This window comes from Polistes canadensis, unplaced genomic scaffold, assembly GCF_001313835.1.
Source record: "Polistes canadensis isolate GaletaPanama2010 unplaced genomic scaffold, ASM131383v1 scaffold_454, whole genome shotgun sequence".
In the NCBI taxonomy this organism is placed as follows: Eukaryota; Metazoa; Arthropoda; class Insecta; order Hymenoptera; family Vespidae; genus Polistes; species Polistes canadensis.
In genome coordinates, this window is record NW_014570001.1 from 48,059 (window position 1) to 68,313 (window position 20,255).

Sequence of the window (20,255 nt, forward strand, 5' to 3'; positions counted from 1 at the left end):
GCGGANTGTATGTATACGTGTGTAATTTTCATCAGTGAAAAAAGCTAGAGCAATAAATAGCGCACCCCATTCTACCGGTCCCTCTCGTCTCATTGTCGGATCTTCTTCCCCTCTTCTTCCCCTCTTCTTCCCCTCTTCGTCCCTACTCGAACTCTTGGAAAAAAAAAAAAAAAAAAAAAAAAAAAAAAATCCAAATGAAAAACCGACATAACGAAAAATAATTGTTGCGGAAATGGGCCCATCCCTTGACCAACGTATCAATCAATAAAGGCCGCTCGTTCGAATCATCTCGGGCTTTTTTTCTTTTTTTTTTTTTCTTTCAAGAAGTAGGCTATTTATTATGTCGCGTTGATTGTTTTTTTTTTGTTTAACCCGCTCGTAAGAGAGGGGCAGCGGCGGTTGTCTCTCGTATAAATATAATGAAGAAAAATAGCCATACCGATAAAAAATAGGACCGAACGATTCCGGGCCATTGCTGTCCCATTTCCGACGAGCAAGGGTTAACACGAATGAACGTCCAAAAAGTCGATCAACCAGTCGTCCAATACGTCCACGTTTTCTTTAACCCAATGAATGTTGAATCTAATTGTTTCCAAGCTTTGATCGAGTGCTCGTTTACCGCTACCAACGTCCACCTTTTTAAAAAATTCAGTAACCTTGACAAAACAGATTAGAGAAAAAGTAAATGTTAATGTTTTGGACGGATAATAGAAATATATAAATTTGTAAAGTTCATACAATGAAAAAAATGTATATTATTAATAATATTATATATATATATATATATATGTGATATTATGATCTACCTCGCGGTAATCGTGCTCTGTGAAGAAATTTGACGTAACGACGCTTATCAAGCTACCCATAGTGAGAGTACCGTTACCAAACAATGCTTGTATATCGTGCCAGTACGCTTTGAGATGTCGCCAAGCAAGAAACAATCCTTCCGAATTAGAAGCCACCGATCCTATAACAGTCTCAACGTCTTGAGGTCTCACCTTCTCGCGATCCAAAGAACGTAGAAGGTAACGTTGTAACAACCATGGATCTGAGGTACCACCGAGTGCTTGCAACATCACACTTTTCTCGCTAGGAACTTGTGTTTTTTGATAAACCGACCAACAATAGTTCCATTCCGGTTCCCCGCCAAATTTAATTCCTGCAACGTAAACAACATCGCGAATGTTTGGCCTAATACTTTTACTGTTCAACATCCAATCGTTGAAAAGTGTTTTAGCTGGTTCAACAACGTTCTCCAATTTCACCGATACTGCTGATTGTAATACCGCAATTCGTAATAATCTAAAGGGGAGGAAAGGGAAACAAAAGTTTACGTTATTTTAATGTAATCATGGATAGAGAAAAAAATATTCGACAAAATATATATTGTTCTCGTAATATTTACTTGTCCAAGTGAGTTCCTTCGTCCGCCCAACCGACATATTTTGTAATAGGACCTAACAATCGTTTAAGAAATTCGATGTATCTCTTGTAAGCTCGACTTTCGGCTAATCTTCCCTTCCAAGAGTACAGGTACTTAAGGGCTGTCATCCATGGAACGTAATCTCTTTCGTTTAGGAGGTACAAAGATAATTCCAGAGGGATAGTAGCATTTAATTCACCAGCTTCGCATAATTCGAAAGCATCGTCGATAAGATTTGCACGATCTGCCGGACTGAACTGCGTGTGATTGTAATGTAATGTTGTAATAATATACATCCACATGTCTTCCGGATAATTCACTCGATAAAATCCACTTTGATTGACGTTACATTTGATGAATTCAACGTCACTCGCTATTTCAAAGGTGACTGAAATATCGTAATATCGATGATTAGACACGATGAGGATAAATGTTAAGGGCCCAATCGAATCAAATATTTTCCTCAGAAAATATTCTTACCGTCGGTTAAATTCATCCACACGTTTTGTAACTTATGCGGTTCCTTATCCGTGTAATAACTCAGTGGCACGTACCATTTGTAATTGAATGGTGATTTTTGATTGAAAATTTCTGTATCGTTTTCATTCGGCAATATGAGAAATCTTTTCTGACTCGCTGTAATGGTATTTCCATCACGGATTATCGTTACCAATGGAAAACCCATTTGTTGTGTCCACGTATCCATTATGGCCTGTCAATAGTATTAATTGAAATATATATTTTTAACATATCGTAGTTGTGCTTTATCATGAATATTTTCGGACACTTACTTTGACGTCGAACGTACGATTGGCATGTTTAGTGAAAACAGCCCAAAGGTCTTTGGTGTCTGCGTTTCCGTAAGCATGGATATTGAGATAATCGTTCAATCCACTTTTCAATACGTCTTCGAAGAGAAAACCTTCGAGCATATTTAAAATCGAAGCACCTTTGTGATAACTGATAATATCGAAAATGGCTTCTATCTCTTTGGGATCGTCTACTTTTACGCTTATCGGATGACTACTGGCAAGTGCATCGAGATGTAAGGCAGATTGTGTTTTTTCTAGAATAAACTGATCCATCATATTCCATTCCGGTGAAATATGATTGACACCTTTGTATTCGAAGAAACTGGCAGCACCTTCGTTCAACCAAAGATCGTTCCACCATTTCATCGTAACTAGATTACCGAACCATTGGTGTGCCAATTCGTGGGCAACAATTATCGCGATCCATTCGTGTGCAGCAGTAGATGTTTCTTCAGGATCGTAAAGAATTGCAGTTTCTCGATAAGTAGTTAGGCCCCAATTTTCCATTGCTTCGGTACCAAAGTCAGGAATCGCGATCAAATCTATAAATAATCTATGGATAAAGGAGAAATCCATTTGACGATAAGATCTCGATTGATACCAACCTTGTTTAGGCAATGGATAATCTACTCCGAAGAAAGATTCAAAGTAATCCATCGTACGAACAGCGATATCTATCGCGTATCTCGCTTGAGGAAGCATCGATTCTGGTGCATAAACGCTCACAGAAACGTTTCTCTTAGTCATCTCGGAAATCCTTTTAAAATCGCATACAACGAATGCCACCAAATATGTAGACATTTCGACGGATTCTTGGAAATCATCTCGAAGCTAAAAATTTCATCATAGATTCGTGTATACGCAAAGGGAACAACCTAATATTAATAATTAGCAATTCCAAATAAATATTAATCTACTGCAGAATTAAATTTTGTTTGAATTTATGGGATTGACAACTTACAAGGCCAGTCCCCATATAAAAGCCAGCATCCTCCGTATTGACAACAGGCATGTTGCATAACGCAATATGAAATCTATCCCTGAATATTGAAATCTTGAATTTAGCTTTGAACTGGGGCTCGTCGAAACAGGGAAACGCCGATCGTGCATACGTTGGTTCAAATTGTGTCGTTGCCAAATACCTGATAAGTACAAAAAAAAAAGAAAAAACGATACGATTAGATGACTTTGATGAAATATTAAGAGACATGAAACGAGGATCGCCTCGTCGAAGAGTTTTCCGAATCGAAAATGATTACAATTTCAGAGTGACCTCTTTTCTCCATCGGCGGTGACGTAACTGCTGAGATAAAAACCCTCCAGATTGCTGGTTAATTTCGAAACGAATCTCAGGTGTACCGTGTAATTGCCTCTTTTTCGAAATTTACTCTCTTCCAATTGGAGATATAATTGTTGATGAGTAGGATACTCCAACAATTTCGCGATTTTCAATCTATGGCCTTTCCGATCTTGGACCATCTAAGAATAATTCAAAACGAGAACTAACAAAGACAAGTTCATTTATATAAAATATATTCCTTACGTATATCTCATTTTTATTTTTCATTACCTTTTCGTTTATTGTCAAGTTGTTACTATGGAAGACGATAAAATTGGTCTCTTTATCGACGTTGAATTCGATTGTGACCTGTCCTGTTAATCAAAACTATCATATAAATATTTGAAGATAAAAATTCGATCGTTAATAATTTCTCAATCTTAAATAATCAAACAATAATGATTATTATATGAAATTTACCTTTAACTTCTAAGGTGGTAAGATTTGGATGGATGGTAATGTTATACCTAGTAGGATACACGAATGTAGGTAGCCTGACGTTATTCCATGGGAATACCTGCAAGATTCATCGTTATAGCTTTAGCTTATCTATAACTACGCACATTTCGTTTGTAATAAATCATTACGAACGTATACCATCGTCCGTAATACTAAAAAATGCATGACCAATAGCAGTGTTCGTATACTTTGCTTTACGAGTAATAGAAAGAGAGAGAGAGAGAGAGAGAGAAAGTACACCTAACGATTGATTTCCCGCCAAGTTGTGTATCGTTCGCTTGGTCATCTTACATTTATCGAAAACTTGTACAAAACGTTTTATCGTAAATTCGAATATTATTTTAACGACAGACAATATTCGACGATATTCATTCGTATTGTAATAAAAATTGATTCGTATACCTCCCCATTAGTTGCGAGAGGCTCGTTGCTCTCTTCATCGTCTTCGATTTCTATATTGGCTGGCCTTTGTCCAGCGCAAGGGCAGTCTGTGAAAAATAGGAAAAGAAAGAAAAGAAAAGAAAAACGTGTAAAACATTGATATAAAAATGTTTGCAACGAAAATAAATAAATCGATTAAATAAACAATGTGTTAGGTAGGTATGTAGTACCATTTTGTGGTCCCGCGAAGGCAATGATGAGTGATATGGCGAAAAGTAATGCGAAAACGACGGTGGCTATGCAGAGTGCCCTTTTTTGTGAACAGACGATTCCATTGGGCTCGTAAATACTACGTTTGTGCAATCCGGTGTTGCTGTCTTCTGAAACAAAGAAACCCTTCTGAAGAATACTCCTTAATCCGCGTGACATATACGCGGTCTTTTACTTCTTTGAGTAAAAAATGAAAAAGAAAAAAAGAAAAAAGAAGAAAAAAAAGTATCGACGAAGGAGTACTTCTATTCTCTTCCCATTGTTATTCGTCGTTGCTCGCGGAACTGTACTCTTGAGACTCTTGCTTGAATAGTTTTGAAACTGGGCTACGATGTCGATGAGACGGGGAGAAAAAAAAAAGAAAAGAGAGCTTATCGCGCGCGCTGAAAAATATTCACTTCCATAGATATTATCTATATGTTATTTTCGGAACTCGCGAACAACAATGCCCGCGCGAATTCGTGCTCGATTAAAGGAAAATCAACGAAAAGGGGATGACGGTGATACCTGTGTACGATCGAAAAAGACAAAAACAAAGAGAGAGAGAGAGAGGGAAAGAAAGAGGTTTAAGGGGAGGGGGGTGGATGCCACCAAAAAAAACTATATTTTACAAAGCATAAGAGAATTTCTCGCTCACGAGCCACACATCAAAGTTTCATACTTTCTACTAACCACTTGACCCGGATTTCCAATTGCTCGACGTCAGTCTAAAATGACGTTAATGCGGTTACGCTGAAAATCCTAGAGAACAACAACCGCATGGAGTTTGATTATTGCGTTCGGATTTTGTGAAATTATAATTTTAATTCTCTAAAAAAATACGATCCCATTTCGATGCATTTAAATGCATACGCTCGTGCGGCGGGAATCATAAGAGGTTAAGGGGGTTGATGATGATACGTTAAAATAATAGATACTACATTGTCTACGAGAATGACAAACTCGTGTAACTCGTACGAAATTAATTTTCGCGTTGTTAGAAGTACCATTTGAAATTCATGAAAGTTGTCTTATCGTTCTAACCGATTTCCGTCAATCATTGGGTCCGAGTATTCCGATAGACCCTTGCATATGGTGAAACAAGAATGACACAATTGTTCGAGAGAAGAACAACAAAGCTTGGGTGGTATCATTATGCGGCCGTCAGAAAAAGAGAAAGAAGGGGATGAAAGAGAGTCGCGTTTATTCTGCTTGCTGCCAATAAAGCACTTTCGATAAGCGAACTCATCAATGAGAGTAAAGGATCAGCACGACTCGTGGGAGAATAAGAAGGAGGGAGGAAGGGTGGGAAGAAGCACAAGAGGGTAGTAGGTGTGCGCGCTTTATTTCGAAAGATCGGACTGAAGCTTCCCTCTTATTGATCGCACGCACGTGCTCCTCGTGCAGTCTATTCGCAGCTCGGTAAAGCCGTAAGTGGGCCATCTGGTCGGGCAATTCCAAATGAAAAAGAACCACGAGTAGAAGTAATAGTAGTAGTAGTAGTAGTAATAGTAGTAATAGTAGTAGTAATAGATGGAAGAAAAAGACATAGAATGAGACGTGTAAGTAGACAACAACAAAGCTTCGCAGAGAGAGACAGAAAGGAATAAGGGTAGAAATAAATGAAGAAAAAATGTTGGCGTTTTAGCACGGGAGGGGGGGGATGAATCCCTCACCTGTCAAAAAGGCAACGTCGTCCACATCTTGCTCGCTCATCGCGAACCGATTCGGCAGCGATCTCCGATAAACGAGTCCCTTTACCTGACCGTTGTTCGAGGCATATGAGATTTTAATCAGGGGTTCTCTCTGTTCAGCCAGTATACTCTCCTTTCCTACTGACACCCTGGTCACCTCGTGGTCCAAGGTCAAACGAGGATTGCCCTCGTCGATCTTACCCCCGAAATTATAGAAAATTCTTTCTTATATTTAGGCTCTTGTACCTTGTATCAGCAGTGTGTGTATCGTAGCACTTATATAGAGTAATTAAAGCCGGATTTAATATCCGGAATGGGGTTGTCACCTCACGGCCAAGTATGATAAGGCCCGATTTAAAGGAGGCTGCGTTAAAATATTATCACGGCGTTGTTCGTGATCTCGTGTACGGTCGCCCGTTGCACGAGCACGAACACGAGCACGAACACGAGCACGAGCACGAACACGAACACGATGACAACGATGAGGGCCAACGACGACACCACCGAAACCTACACAAAACGGAAACCCGCGAAAATATAAGGATTTGCGAGCTCACGAATGAGTAACCGAATGTCCCGACGACGTCGCCGAGTCTATAACGTCCGACGTGCCTTGACATTTCATTGGCATTAAACCGCGAATATAGCGACTGCGGGTGTTAGGCAGAAATGGCGGCTTTCCAAAGCAACCCCTGCTGCTGTTGGTGATACTGGTGGTGGTGCTGGTGCTGCTGCTGCTACTGCTACCGGAAGAACGTTTTTCGCGAAGGGGGTGGATTCGTCGTCGTGGTCGTGGTCGTGGTCGTGGTCGTGATCGTCGTCGTCGTCGTCGTCGTCGTCGTCGTTCCTCGTTTCTACCATTTCTCGCAAGGGTTGATTTTCACGGTGGCGCCATCGTTCAAACGTTCACAGCAACGACAAGTAAAACAGCTTTTCTCTTACTGTTGATCATACAACTGTTCTTGTCGCTGCTGTCTGTCCCTTCATTCTTTCTTTCTTATTTTCTTAATTTCTTTCCTTCTTCTATTCGTTCATCTATTGCTTGGTAAAAAAGGCTACTACACACCACCAAGGGTGCTTCCTTCTATTGACGATCGAGCTTCCGACCAAGACCGCACCTTCCTTTTCTCTCTATCTATCTTTCTCTGTTTCTCTCTCTCTTTCTATTTTCCACCCTCTCTCACCCTCACCCTTTTCTATGTTCTCTTTTTAACCCAGCTATCGTGAATTTAATCGTATTCAGAGTGCCCCAGTAACGTACTCTCTCGTTGAATTTAATGTAGATTCTTTCTTTGAAGAATACAAACAGGCCACGGTCCCATCATCCATAACCCAAACTTCTCTCCTCTCGCAAGGTTTTGAATTAAAAATGGTACTAACTAATAAAATTCGCTTTTAACCAGTTAACTGTTTTTTTCTTTTTGCGACGAGTATACTCGTAAAGAGTAACAAGTAATGACAATTTGCAATTGAAATTGACATTTTTTGTTTGTTTGAAAACTATAATATATTCTTTAACTTCGAAATGTTTGAAATATTTCAGAGGACCCGTTTTTTTTCTTTTTTATTTATAGAAAAATAATAGAGGAAAATTTACATTGAACAAACAATTGCATCATATCCAATTTAGAATGTGTAACACCGACAGTAAGTCGATAAACTAAACCAGACTGTTTATCCATCTAATCGGGAAACATTTTCCGGATTATATATCCTCAACTTTAAAAGCTAATCTTACACGGAGGTGGTGTGCACATTAATTTAAAATTAATATTCGAAAATAATCGCGATATATTACTATTCAACTTGCAAAGTTCTATTATGCATTGTATCGTGATTTGTTCAATACCATTCTCTAACAACAAATTAAAGTATGAAATTCATATTTTTCCTTGTTTTTTCTTTTTTGTTATATATGCAAAATATTTAATAAAATAAATTTGATCGATGTGAACAATGAAATAAAAAAAAAAAATAAAAGTCATTACAAATACTCTGTGTTTGACGAGTATACTCGTCAATTTGTGCGATGCAGTTTAGGAAAGCATTTTTCAAAAAGGTCGAAATAGTTTCAGTAACTGGTTAATGATACTCTCATAAAAGTCTCTGTATGCACGAGTAAGTACCACGTCTCTTTCCTTTCAATCAGCTGTTAAGTTAGCAGACCGTTTACACAGCAATTCAGCGAGACGGTACTTTACTATTTTAACGATGAAAAAATATGTCAACGGGGGAAAAATAAAGACACTCTTTTCTTTAAGATTTATGTTGGATTATGAAAAAATTCAATGGAGATTTAAAAAAATACTGCTTAATTTGTATAATTAATATCATTCCTTTTAAGGGATTATACAACACAGAGATTGGAGCCTCGGAAAAACTAGCACGAAGAAGAAAATTGTTTTTTGATGCAACTTTCAAGTACCATCATCCCCATTAGAACTCAAACTCGGTCAACGAGCCTAAAGTATGAGGCCCAAAATGAATGGGACGTTACTTGAAAGTTGCATCTCAACAACAACAAAATTGTCTTTAAAAATATCAATTTGTTTCAATCGCGAAAAATTCCGTGCAAAATTTCTACGAATAATATCTTTTTATAAATCATCTTCTATAGATAAATATCATTTCGCGTTATTCGTAAATCTGATTGAACAATGAACATTGCCATCCAGTATCTTGCACAGCTTCATATTACGTAATATTCAAATCCAATTAAACAAACTACATTACACATTGGTAGTGTTGGATAAAAGCGTGAAGCTAACACGAGCCGAATTGAAATCGAATTCCTTAGTAGACATAGAACACCACCACTACCACCACCATCATCCACCCACCACCATCGCCAACGAATTTCAAACGAATTCGTATTCACGACGTGAACTTCGTGTCTTGAACATAAACGCTTCGAGCACCCGAGCAACTAGTGTTCCAACGAAATTGGCCGTTTACGTGTCTTTCCATGAAGTTAGCTTTCCGGGACCATCCTTCTGTTTTGTTAGAAGGATAGAAATAAAAAAAGAGAGACAAAGTGGGAGAAATGGTAGAAAGAAAACGACGGGGAATAGAAAATGAGAAGTAATGGGGTAGAGGAGGGTACGATGTTAAATCAATATAAGAAGAAGCTTTAAAGACGCGAAGTCGCGAGCCCAGTTCTTTTAAAGAAAATGAAAGAATTTTGTTCTTTTGTCTTAAAGATCGTGATTGTGCAATAGCCGAGAGGCTCTCGAAAATTTCTGCTTAATACCAATGCAAGCTAGAACACTTCGCCGTATCCAGTGTGCTCTATTTAAAGTTCGATATATAAAGCTACCAAATGCTGACAATATCACTCTAAAGAGGGTTTCGAAAAGAGGTGAGGAGAGAAACGTTGCTTCCAGCTCTTCCGCTTCTTCTTCTTCTTCTTTTTTTATCCTCCTCCTCCATCTCCTCCTCATATTCCTCTTCCTCTTTACCCTTCTTCATTTTCTATCCTTCTCGTTTTCTCTCTGCCTGCCCGGAGGCCGCAACCTCCCTCACGATAGCTTCTATGTAAGAGGGTGGGTTCCTTCATAAAGCAAATGGCGAGACACGGGAAATGAAACACTCTTTTCACCGTAGTATCCTTTATTTCCAAGAAATACTACTGGATCCTTGCAAATGTTTTTCAACGAATACCACAGACGACTCCTCTTATATAGTCCTTTTGTCGTAACGCATCGTTGAATTTTCAAGTGGCGAATTGTATCATTGGCTAATATAAATCGGTTTTAAAAACGACTTATTCACCACCGAATTTCCCGTACCTATTTTATGTCACTATAGTGTAAGTTAACGTCAATAAACTTTACTGATTTGGCACGTAAAAGATGGAACACGAGATAAAAGCTTTCTACTAGATGCCAAAATATATACATAAATCGGTACAATTGCAAAGTTTTCTTGCAAAGATGATTGTACGCGTATATCGTTTTCACAAAATTGTAAATTTAAATCTCGGAATGATTTTTCAATTATAATTTATTACGAATAATCTTTCAATTTATACGCATCTTAGAGAGAGAGAGAGAGAGAGAGAGAGAGGAAGAAAGAAAATCGTAAAAATTTCCAAACATTAACGAGAAATCCGTTTTCTTTCCTTTGCCAATTTCGAACTATCATAACATTCTTTTATGTGGCAATCCTTTTAAAACATAAATATTTTTATCGAGTCGTCAAAATTATCCTCAAGATATTATCACGTATCGATTGTTTTATTGTTATAAGAAAATATGTAGATTCGTATCACAATCAGATTAACATAGTAAATCATGATCGTATTATTCTCTATATCAATCTTAGTTTATAGATTATTTTTCATAAAGACAAGTCGATGATTGACGAATAATTTATTGATTTATTAATGTTCAGATTTGAAATCAGATCTTGATACTGTTGGTGATGGTACAGAATCGGAAGACATTTATAAACGACTGAACTTTTGAACTTGTGACCTCCTCCTCCTCCTCCTTTTCCGTTCGTCCCTTTTCGCATGGTAGTTTCGTCCAGCCTACATTAGGCCCCGCAAAGATAACACGGATCTTGATACGCGATATAAATTATTCCGATATTTTCTCTCTTCTTCCATTGCAAAGAGGTAGCTAGCTATTTCCAACGTAGTAGGAAAGAAGAACATTTCGTTTCTTACGGTCGCTCCAATACGTTTTACGATCGCATCAGGAAAAATTGATGCTCGGTTTTAAAGGTCAATGTATCCGAACCGAAACGCATTCGATATTATATTTGCTTTTTATTATCCCTTTCCAATAACAAGATTATTTCTTTAACCTTGTTTTATATCATTTAATAGTTCTATATATGATAAGTGCATTCAAGAGATAGAGATAGAAAGAATGATTGATTTTCTTTAAAATAACGATTATATAAATCAATCTTTTTATATAAGAAGTTTGGATAGAAAGTAATCTCGTGGGATCATCGGGAGTATCATCCAACTTGAAACGTTTAAGCCAGTGTTGTCGAGCGTTAGTCACGCGAACTTTCGATTGATAAATGATTCCGTTGTTTATCGCGATAACAATTAAAGATAGTATACAATTATAATATAATAATGTAGATGAGGATGTGGTTTCAGCGAGCGAGCAATTCGATAAATCTCAGGTAAACTTATCGTGAAAACAAATTAGAAAAAATATAAAAAGAATAATATAAATAATAAAAGTGTCTTAAGGGAAATTGGAAATTTGGAAAAATGTAATAATGTATGTCTTCGAAAGACTAAAAACATTAATGATCGAAGTAATATTAAAGAACCTCCCTTCTTGTAATGTCCCCCAATAAAGGGGATGAAACGTTCAATGAGATTAAAATAAATGTTATAAAAATGTTCAACCTGTTCAATTTCCTCCCTGTAAGATACTTTAATTATGAATAATTTGATTATTGAACGAGATAAACAACTAATTGATAATATAAAATATGATGATTCGATGTATTTGACCTACCTGTGATTACTGGTACTTCGGTGCTATTGGCAGTTCCATTTTGCCCGGGGCTACGTGAACTGGATGTTCTACCGAGAGGTTCCATTCGGATTACCTCGCTACTCTCTCGAGTCGACGTTTGCCCCGGCATTCTATTATTATCAAACGTTTTATTATCCGTTAAAACACCTTTATTTATTTTCAAAGGAGGAAGAAGATTCCTGCGAATTTCTTGACGATTCACATAGCTCGAACTCGATGAAGTCCAAGACGACGAAGACGAAGACGTCTTCCTTGTCGTACCAGGGTGATCGACGTATCGACGACGCCTTCTTTGAGACGCGACATTTTCTCCTCCCTCCTTCCATTTAGGACGAGCTCGATCAACGATTGCTACCGTACGATCCACTTTTCCGACTATTATTTCTATCTATTATTAAAGACAAAACAAACTACCCCTCTTTCTTTTCTATTCCGAAAATACGCGGACGATCTTGGTCCCTTATAAGTTTCAATTCGATACCCTTTTTTTTTTTGGCACCAGTGTAAAACGTTAAAAATTTTTTGGCGAGTTTTGAGCAGTCTTTGTGATAATGCACGAAGAAGAATAATAGATACTTTTCTACAAAAAAAAACTATTATTTAATTTCGTCTCGAACGTTTTCTCTCGTCTTTTATTGCACCTCCCCCTTTCCTTTTACTTCTTCGTGGTCCGCGAAAGTAATGTCGTCAATTATGCCCGACGATGAAAATTGACTACCGAGTCATTACAAGTTTTCTCTTACTATCTTTTTTAGTATGACTAATTTGCCAAGATTTTACGTGATTTCACACTCGACGTTACTTTTTTTTTCTCCTTCTTTCATCGCGTAGTTTCTATCATCATCATCATTATCATCGTCATCATAGTCATCGTCATTACCGTCATCGTAGTTATCACAGTCGTAGTAATTTTCGTCTTAGTCGTTATTCCTGTTGTTGTCACTAGCTTTCCTACTGTTATCATCCTCGTCTTACTCGTCTTCGGTGTCGTTGCATCGTTAATTAACTGGAGCGCCGGTATACGCATCGTAAGGTAGAACGTTTTCTTGCCTCTAAGCTAGTTTTGCCCTCGTTACGCCTGAAACAAAATTGAAAAAAGGCCGACTACTCTTGTTTGACGATTAATTAAGCGTTGAAGTTAAAGTAGCGTGGCGCGTTGTGTAAGCACAACAACTTAACCGTCAATCCCTAGTTTGTTGTTGCGTACTTTTTAAAAAGGGTATTCATTGGATAAGAGAAAAAAACAAAAATAACATCGGAAGTTATTTAAATACGATCGATTCTTTATCATCTTCTTATACTTCACTTTTTTCAATCTTATTATTTTATTATTTATCTTACTTGACAGAATCCTATCTCTCTCTCTTATCAACGATAATGTATTTCAATTGTAATACCAAATTCTATAGATGTTACTAATTCGAGATTATATATAATCATTTAAATCAAGTTGCATTAAAAAAAAAAAAGAAAGGAAGGAACTACTTATGGGATAACCTAATATATACATTAAATTATAAACGTGAATTCGTTTTTCCACTAAGATTTGATTTACCTCCCTTACTTTACTATTTTTACAGAAATTTATTTTAAACATTTGGTATTTGATATCCATTAGAAGTAGCAACGTAATATTAAGAAGCATTTACGAGAATAAAACGATCATGAGCTTTCATTAGTTCAGTATCGAATTCACTCTTCGACCCCTTTTTTCCACCGATAATAGCGACACGCGAAACCGATTACAAATTTTCTACATCGTAAAACCAAGTTACAAGATTTATCGTCGTCAATCGTAATAATTGGCATATATATTATTTTCACGTATAAAAAAGAAAAAAATAAAAGAAAGAAAAAAAATCTAATCGGAGGAGAATTACATGTTACAAAATCGTCGCTTGTTCAAGCAGTCGATACCTGTTCGAGGTGAAATTTTCTCTCGTTTATGATATCCGCTTGAATACAGGCTTGAAAATCGATTTTCGAAGGCTTACGCGAGTTAATACGAACTCGATAGAGAAAAAATGAGAATGAAAAAGAGAGAGAGAGAGAGAGAGAGAGAGAGAGAGAGAGGAAAGTGAGAGACTTTAGCACCAATCTACAAAATTTTTGATGAGAATCATCACTACTACACACACACACAGAGATTATATTAATTTTTTATATTAGCTCGAAAAGAAGCTAGCTTGATCCTTCTTTTTTTTTTTTAAACTACCATCACACACCAACTTTATTTATATTATAAAATATATAAATATCTATCTGTGTGAAATATCGTATTTTTCGATTGGAATATTAATGGCGAGACACCAACAAAACTACTGAAAATTATTTGGGAAAGGATATATTCAGGGAATATCGATTTTAGCGCGACATAACTATGGTTACGCGCGAGTGAACGTTTTCAACCCCCATGCTAGGAAAACGAGAAACAAAATCAAATAGAAGATCGTACTGAACGTAGAGGAAGAGAGAAGTCATCTTTTTTTTTTATTATATTTCTTTTTTCTATTGGTGATCGACAGACTGTACCCAAAAGCTTTTCGTCTGCTCGAAATGACACGCGAATTTACGGCGCGCATACAAATCTTTTTTTTTCTCTTTTTTTCTATTTATAAAAAATATAAAAAGTATAAACCGTTAATTACAAACACTTTTATGTATTATATTGAATTTGCGAGAAATACTGTACTCGTAACTTGTAATTAATTTAATAATGTTTAAATTGTAAACATGTATTATATCCGTCAGTATTATACAACTATTGTTATTATATTAATAATATGCGTCTATTGTTTTATAATCGTGCGGCTTGTATAAAATACTAGATAATTAATTTAAATTTCTGAATTTTTCTTTCCATTTGTTCAATAACAAAACAATTCTTCGTAACGTCTTATCTCGACATGAGTTATTGTACCGTAAAATAAATTAATGTGTTACGTAAAAATGATTCGTAATTATTTTCTTTAGAAAAAACATTAGAAATAAAATCAAGATAAACGAAAATAATTTATAACTCGCGGATATAATAAAATGAAAAGATTTATCTTTTTAATTTAGTCGTTGATATTAAAAGATGTTCGCATTGTAACGAACAAACTGTCTGTTTCCGTAGACATCCGGACACTTCCGAAGACGATGATGCAATTAGGTGAATTCACGGTAACTATGATGTACACTTAAACGTAAACTTAATCACAGTGGTCACCGTCACAAATTTCATTCATTAATGTCATAGTAATCTTACACTTATGTGTTCCTAAATAGAGTCATTATATTATGATCGCTTTTCTGTGTAAGTGCATTATGCAACTTGATCAAATCTTTCTACGTATGATAAAAATCAAGGACGTTAGACATCATTCTTACTTTAAAAAGCGCGCTTCGAATATCATTAAGTTAATACAGTGTTTCTCGTTCTCGTAAATAGTGTCGTTATGTAATTGCATAGTTTACGTTATTCGATAAGGAAAAAAAATCATGTAAAATCTTTTCACCGTATAAGTGTGTAAGCCAAAAAAAAAAAAGTAATATAAATTATATTATTAGAAAGAAATGATAAAATAATAAATTTCGTTAAAGTGTTCGATTCGCTGGTAAAACTGCATTTAACTTGTTATCGAAATTACAAAATAAATTCAATTTCCATAATCTCGAGTTTAATGAAACGTTAACGAAGCATTTAAATTAGCGAGTTATTTCCGAGTTTTTTAAAAAAAAGAAATAAAGAAAAATCTAACAAAATGGAAAAATAAATTAAATACGATTTTTTGTTTACAAGTAACGACACATACGTTCGAGTGGAAAATATTTTGTAACGTCTAACATCCTGTCTGACCATCGTAGATTTGATCTACTGAAAATACAAACTGTTTGTTCTTTCTTTCGCGAGAATTTAAATTGTCTGGTGAAATTTTCGAAAAAAAAATTAAACAATAATTGTATAAACTTTGACTCCGTCGTTCACGTTAAATTCCTTGTTGTTTAAAACACACACACATAACATAGATGCACCTGGTGCGCGCGTGGTGCGTACAACGAACGTTTTTCGCAATGGAACGTTGACCCTGCCCTGTCTCCCGCGCCTAAAACTTGAGTCGAAAAAAAGAAGAACAAAAAAAACCGAGAAAATTAGATCGAACAATGTGTCTTTCTATATAAAATAATTAAAAACCCTTTAATTCGAGGAGAAAAAAGAAACAAGAAAACCAAACTAGAGCTCACGTTCTCGAGAACGGTGAAAATAAAAAAAGATAATAAAAAAGGAAAAGAAAATTAAGCAATAAAACGTTGTATAAAAAAGATTAGGCAAGGAAGAACAAAAAAAACTCACCTGTTTCTTTGAGAATTTTTCCCAAGCCGGACCGGCAAGCAACAGGAAGATTTGGCACTGTCTATATATTATTTTCCACCACTAATTATTATTCTATCACGAAAATTACAAAAACCGTAGATAATAATATTACTCGATAAAAATTTAAATAACACGAATAGCAGCTCATCGTTTCGATGAAATATCATTTAATTGAATTTAACAACTATGTAGACGTTAAATTGGACGGACCAACGTTTAATTACGGACGTTACGTTACGAAAGATAATCGTAAAAAAAAAAAGCATGAACGAAAATAAAATCAGAAAATAAAAAGAGAGAGAAAAACTAAAGGAGAGGAAATCCCTTCTTAAAAAAAGGAAACGAGGGATAAATAAGATAAAATCGGGGGAAAGCCGAAAAACAATCAAAAATTGAATGAAGAATTCTATAAAAGTTTATGCTTCTTGGTATCTCTTTCTTTTCCTTTCTCGGTTCTAACAACGATTTGATACTACGACGACGTGTATAAAAAGGAGGAAGAGGAGGAGGAACCTTTCCCGATGTCCTCGAGGAAAACGGTGTCGAGCACAGCCGTGGTTCGAATGAAACTGAAGGGAACAAGATATAACGTTTGAGAATTGAGCGTGGCTGAATTTCCGGACGCAGGGAGGCGCGCCGGTCAGTATCAGCCACAGGTTGCGCTTCTCTCGTTCACGCAGGCCAGGCATCTTCGTGGCCTGATCCTTCGAAAGGGTAGGAAGGGTTGGTATGTGCACCCAAAGCCCTTCCAATCTCGCTAGATCGAGACTCTCGCACCCGACTAAAAACCTACCCCTTCTTTCTACTTGCCCTTCCTTCTACTTGCCCTTTCTCCCTTCCTTTTCCCTTCCCTATTCTACTCCTACTCCTACTCTATCCTACACACACATACACAGATATCAACGACCCTCCCAACGACCATGAGAAATTCTTCGATCGGTTTTTCGTCTTCACGCTTTCCCGTATTATCGACTTTTACAACTCCCAGTTTCCATTCCTCTTTTGAAAACCTTTATCGGTTGTTCTTCTCATTAAAAATTGAATGATTCAATTTCTATGCAACCACCACCGATGGATGATAATCCTTTCGATATGAAAATCACGATCTAGATTTTATTATAGGATACGATCGATTGATTAAAATGATCGATTAGATTCTGTAGATTAGCAGATTTCGAAACTTTTTGGTTAAAACATATATATGTTATCGACAGGATATACACATATGTATATATATTTACAAGATACTTACATATATATATCTACATATAGATACGTTATCTTTTTTTCGATAAGTCGTACTTGATTTCATAGAGTTTACCTTAAAGGAATCTTAGACTGCAATACTATACATTAAAATGGACTCGGTGAGATATTAAAGTGTTTTAGTAATTAATCTAATTTCTTTAGAGTAATAAAAATGTTGTTCATTCATTTTTAAGATGTCATTTCATGGTGGCGTTACCTCGACGATCCTCTTTGAAACATGGCGAACTACCGATTGGACTGGCATGGGTTGGTCTATGGTGGGAATTGTTTTATTAACTATGATTTACGAAGGGCTTAAAAGTTATCGGTAAGCCACGTGATAATTATTTAAAAAACATTAATTTAAAAAATTATTTATAAAACATTGTTATCTTTCTTATTATTTATAGCGATCATCTTTTTACCTCTACAGCTTTAGAAAGTAAAAAAATAAAAAGGACCAGAAGGTATATACTTTACAATTATTTTTCTTTATATATATGTATGATTAAAACAAATGATGTTATTTTAGGCAGATGATGTTTTCCGTGATACATTTAACTCAAGTGATATTACATGTTAGCCAAATGATAATAGGATATTTCTTAATGTTAATATTTATGACATATAACGTCTGGTTGTGCATTGCTATGGTAATCGGAACAGGACTCGGTTATTGGCTTTTCTCTTGGCAAAAAATAGACAGTGAAAATTTAGATTGTTGCTCGTAATGAAAGAATAATTAATTTTATAATTATATAATTATTTCTACTGTTTTAATCATTCTTGTTTTTTTACTAATAAATTTTTATATCGTAACATATAATGAGAATAGAAACGTTGATGAAAGTAATGATTACAACGTAATAATAATATTATATTTATATAATAACACACGTAACATATATATTCTTTACTAATTTATGAATTCATATATAATTAAAAGATAAAATTAACGATAGAATCATAAGTAAGTAACAGTTCATAATATAATGAACAAAAATTAGAAATATATTAATGATTTTTTAAAAATATATGTAACATGTTTTGTTCAGCTTTGCTCGCAACTGTAAATAAAATAAATAAATACTTAATATCAGTGAATATCTTCTCTTTCTTATCATTTTTATCTTATCAGACCTTGTTTCTTATTTAAGAAATGACGAAACATTCTGTCGATCATTATCAAAGCGATTAAAAAATCCGGTAATACAATGTTACTCGTACTCATTGTCATTTATTGTTTGAAACTCGAACTTATAAGAAGAAATGGCTGACGATAAATCTGTGGAAAATAATAATCATCGTCACAGTATGGTCGGTGATCATTGCCGAAAAACAAAATCAACGAGACAAATCATTCTCGGCTGGGACAGTTTTAATTCGATATCATTCCTTGTATTGATCGTATTTTTCATCGTTTGGTGTTTGGCATATTTCATAGCTTATGTACCGGGTAAAAAAAATTCCGCTCACATGGGTAATGGTACAGGTGGTGGTGGTGGACATGTTGGACATGTTGGCTATGAATATTAAAAGGTGAGAAATGTGCGGGAAAAGAAAGATGACGAAATTTGACGAAGACAAAAATAAGATAATCAATTTCGTGAATCCCTGTAATGTAAGTATCATTTGTCTAAAAAATTAGAGAACATTACGAGATAAAATATTAAGTCTGCTTATATAGAGATAAATATTATCAATTTGTTAAAAAAAAAAAAGAAAAAAAAAAAGACCACTTAATTCAACGACAATAATAATTATTTCTTTTATTCCAGATGATAAAATATTTAATCGTTGTTTAATAGCCAACGTGTATGTGTATAAATGTGTATTAAAATACTTATTAATAAAACTAAACAATATACACACTGTAACCTATTATAATATCGTACATATCGTCATAAATCGTTCCATAAAAGAATATAAAAAATAAAGGAAAGTTGTATTTATATGGATTAGGCTGTTTTTCGATGCGGAAACGAATTGTTCTATCTTTGCATCTTTTTCAACAATACGATAGTTCTCTATCGATGTACGAAGAAAAAACTCTTGTTATCGGTTAAATCTAGAACAACGTTGTGAATTTCAAGGAGTTGAAAGAGATTGGAAGGCATCCTCGTTAGCCTCGATAACGAGACGGTTTAATCATCTGTTCGATGAGATAAAAATAGAAAGATAGAGAGAAAGAGAGAAAGAGCTTTTCTTATCACAAAGCAATTCGTCCTATTAAAGAATCATAGTCGAATAAGAAAAACGAACGAACGAACAAATTTACGTTTGGTTATCAAATCGTAAATGCATAAAATGCATGCACAGGTCTTATTATAATGATTAATCCTTTCGTTATTATGACGTTAATATCGTTGTTTACAGGAGAACATGGAAAAATATCCAAGAATGAAAGAAAGATAGATAGCTAGATAAAAAACAAGAGAGAGGGAGAGAGAGAGAGAGGGAGAAATAATTATACACAACCATGGAGGATCGTCCAGGAATCTTTTTCAATGGCTTACGGGCGAGGGAAGACAAAGAACGGAAAAGTAGGAGACCGACAGAAAGAGTCATTATGCTCGACGTGCCTACGATTGAAGAAAATCTCGCGTAATTTTGCGTTGGAGGATTTGCGGGTGAAAGGATTGGTATAGTTTCGAGGGAAGGAAGAAAAAAAAACTAACAAAGAAATCCTCTCTTTTCGTTGTCCAATTCAAAGAGGGAGAGGAAGAAAGAAAGAGAGAGAGAGAGAGAGAGAGAAATAAAGGGAAGCCAATGATAATCAGGAATAC

At 35.5% G+C, this 20,255-nt stretch overlaps 2 protein-coding genes across 5 annotated transcripts; one reads left to right on the top strand and one right to left on the bottom strand.

Moving 5' to 3' along the window:
• Window positions 1-317: 317 nt before the first annotated feature.
• Window positions 318-17,005, bottom strand: LOC106792518 (endoplasmic reticulum aminopeptidase 1-like). Of its 4 annotated transcripts, none has more exons than XM_014758967.1 (14): window positions 16,201-17,005; window positions 11,844-12,942; window positions 4,645-4,791; window positions 4,436-4,521; window positions 3,995-4,091; window positions 3,806-3,888; window positions 3,509-3,714; window positions 3,197-3,377; window positions 2,841-3,066; window positions 2,215-2,777; window positions 1,904-2,135; window positions 1,406-1,811; window positions 807-1,302; window positions 318-656 (listed from the first exon to the last, which is right to left on the bottom strand). In XM_014758967.1, exons 2-14 carry the CDS (start codon window positions 11,971-11,973, stop codon window positions 501-503), a joined length of 3,009 nt encoding a protein of 1,002 aa, XP_014614453.1. In that variant the 5' UTR covers window positions 11,974-12,942; window positions 16,201-17,005; the 3' UTR covers window positions 318-500. The 4 variants fall into 4 exon arrangements, with proteins under 4 accessions (XP_014614453.1, XP_014614452.1, XP_014614456.1 ...); XM_014758966.1 differs by having other exon boundaries at window positions 4,645-4,794; XM_014758970.1 differs by lacking the exons at window positions 11,844-12,942; window positions 16,201-17,005 and adding an exon at window positions 6,340-6,566 and having other exon boundaries at window positions 323-656.
• A 532-nt stretch (window positions 17,006-17,537) lies between these two features.
• Window positions 17,538-18,344, top strand: LOC106792519 (high affinity copper uptake protein 1-like). The gene is made up of 4 exons (XM_014758971.1): window positions 17,538-17,588; window positions 17,664-17,797; window positions 17,880-17,936; window positions 18,002-18,344. The coding sequence occupies exons 1-4, from the start codon at window positions 17,580-17,582 to the stop codon at window positions 18,198-18,200; spliced, it is 399 nt and encodes a 132-aa protein (XP_014614457.1). The 5' UTR covers window positions 17,538-17,579; the 3' UTR covers window positions 18,201-18,344.
• Window positions 18,345-20,255: the final 1,911 nt, after the last annotated feature.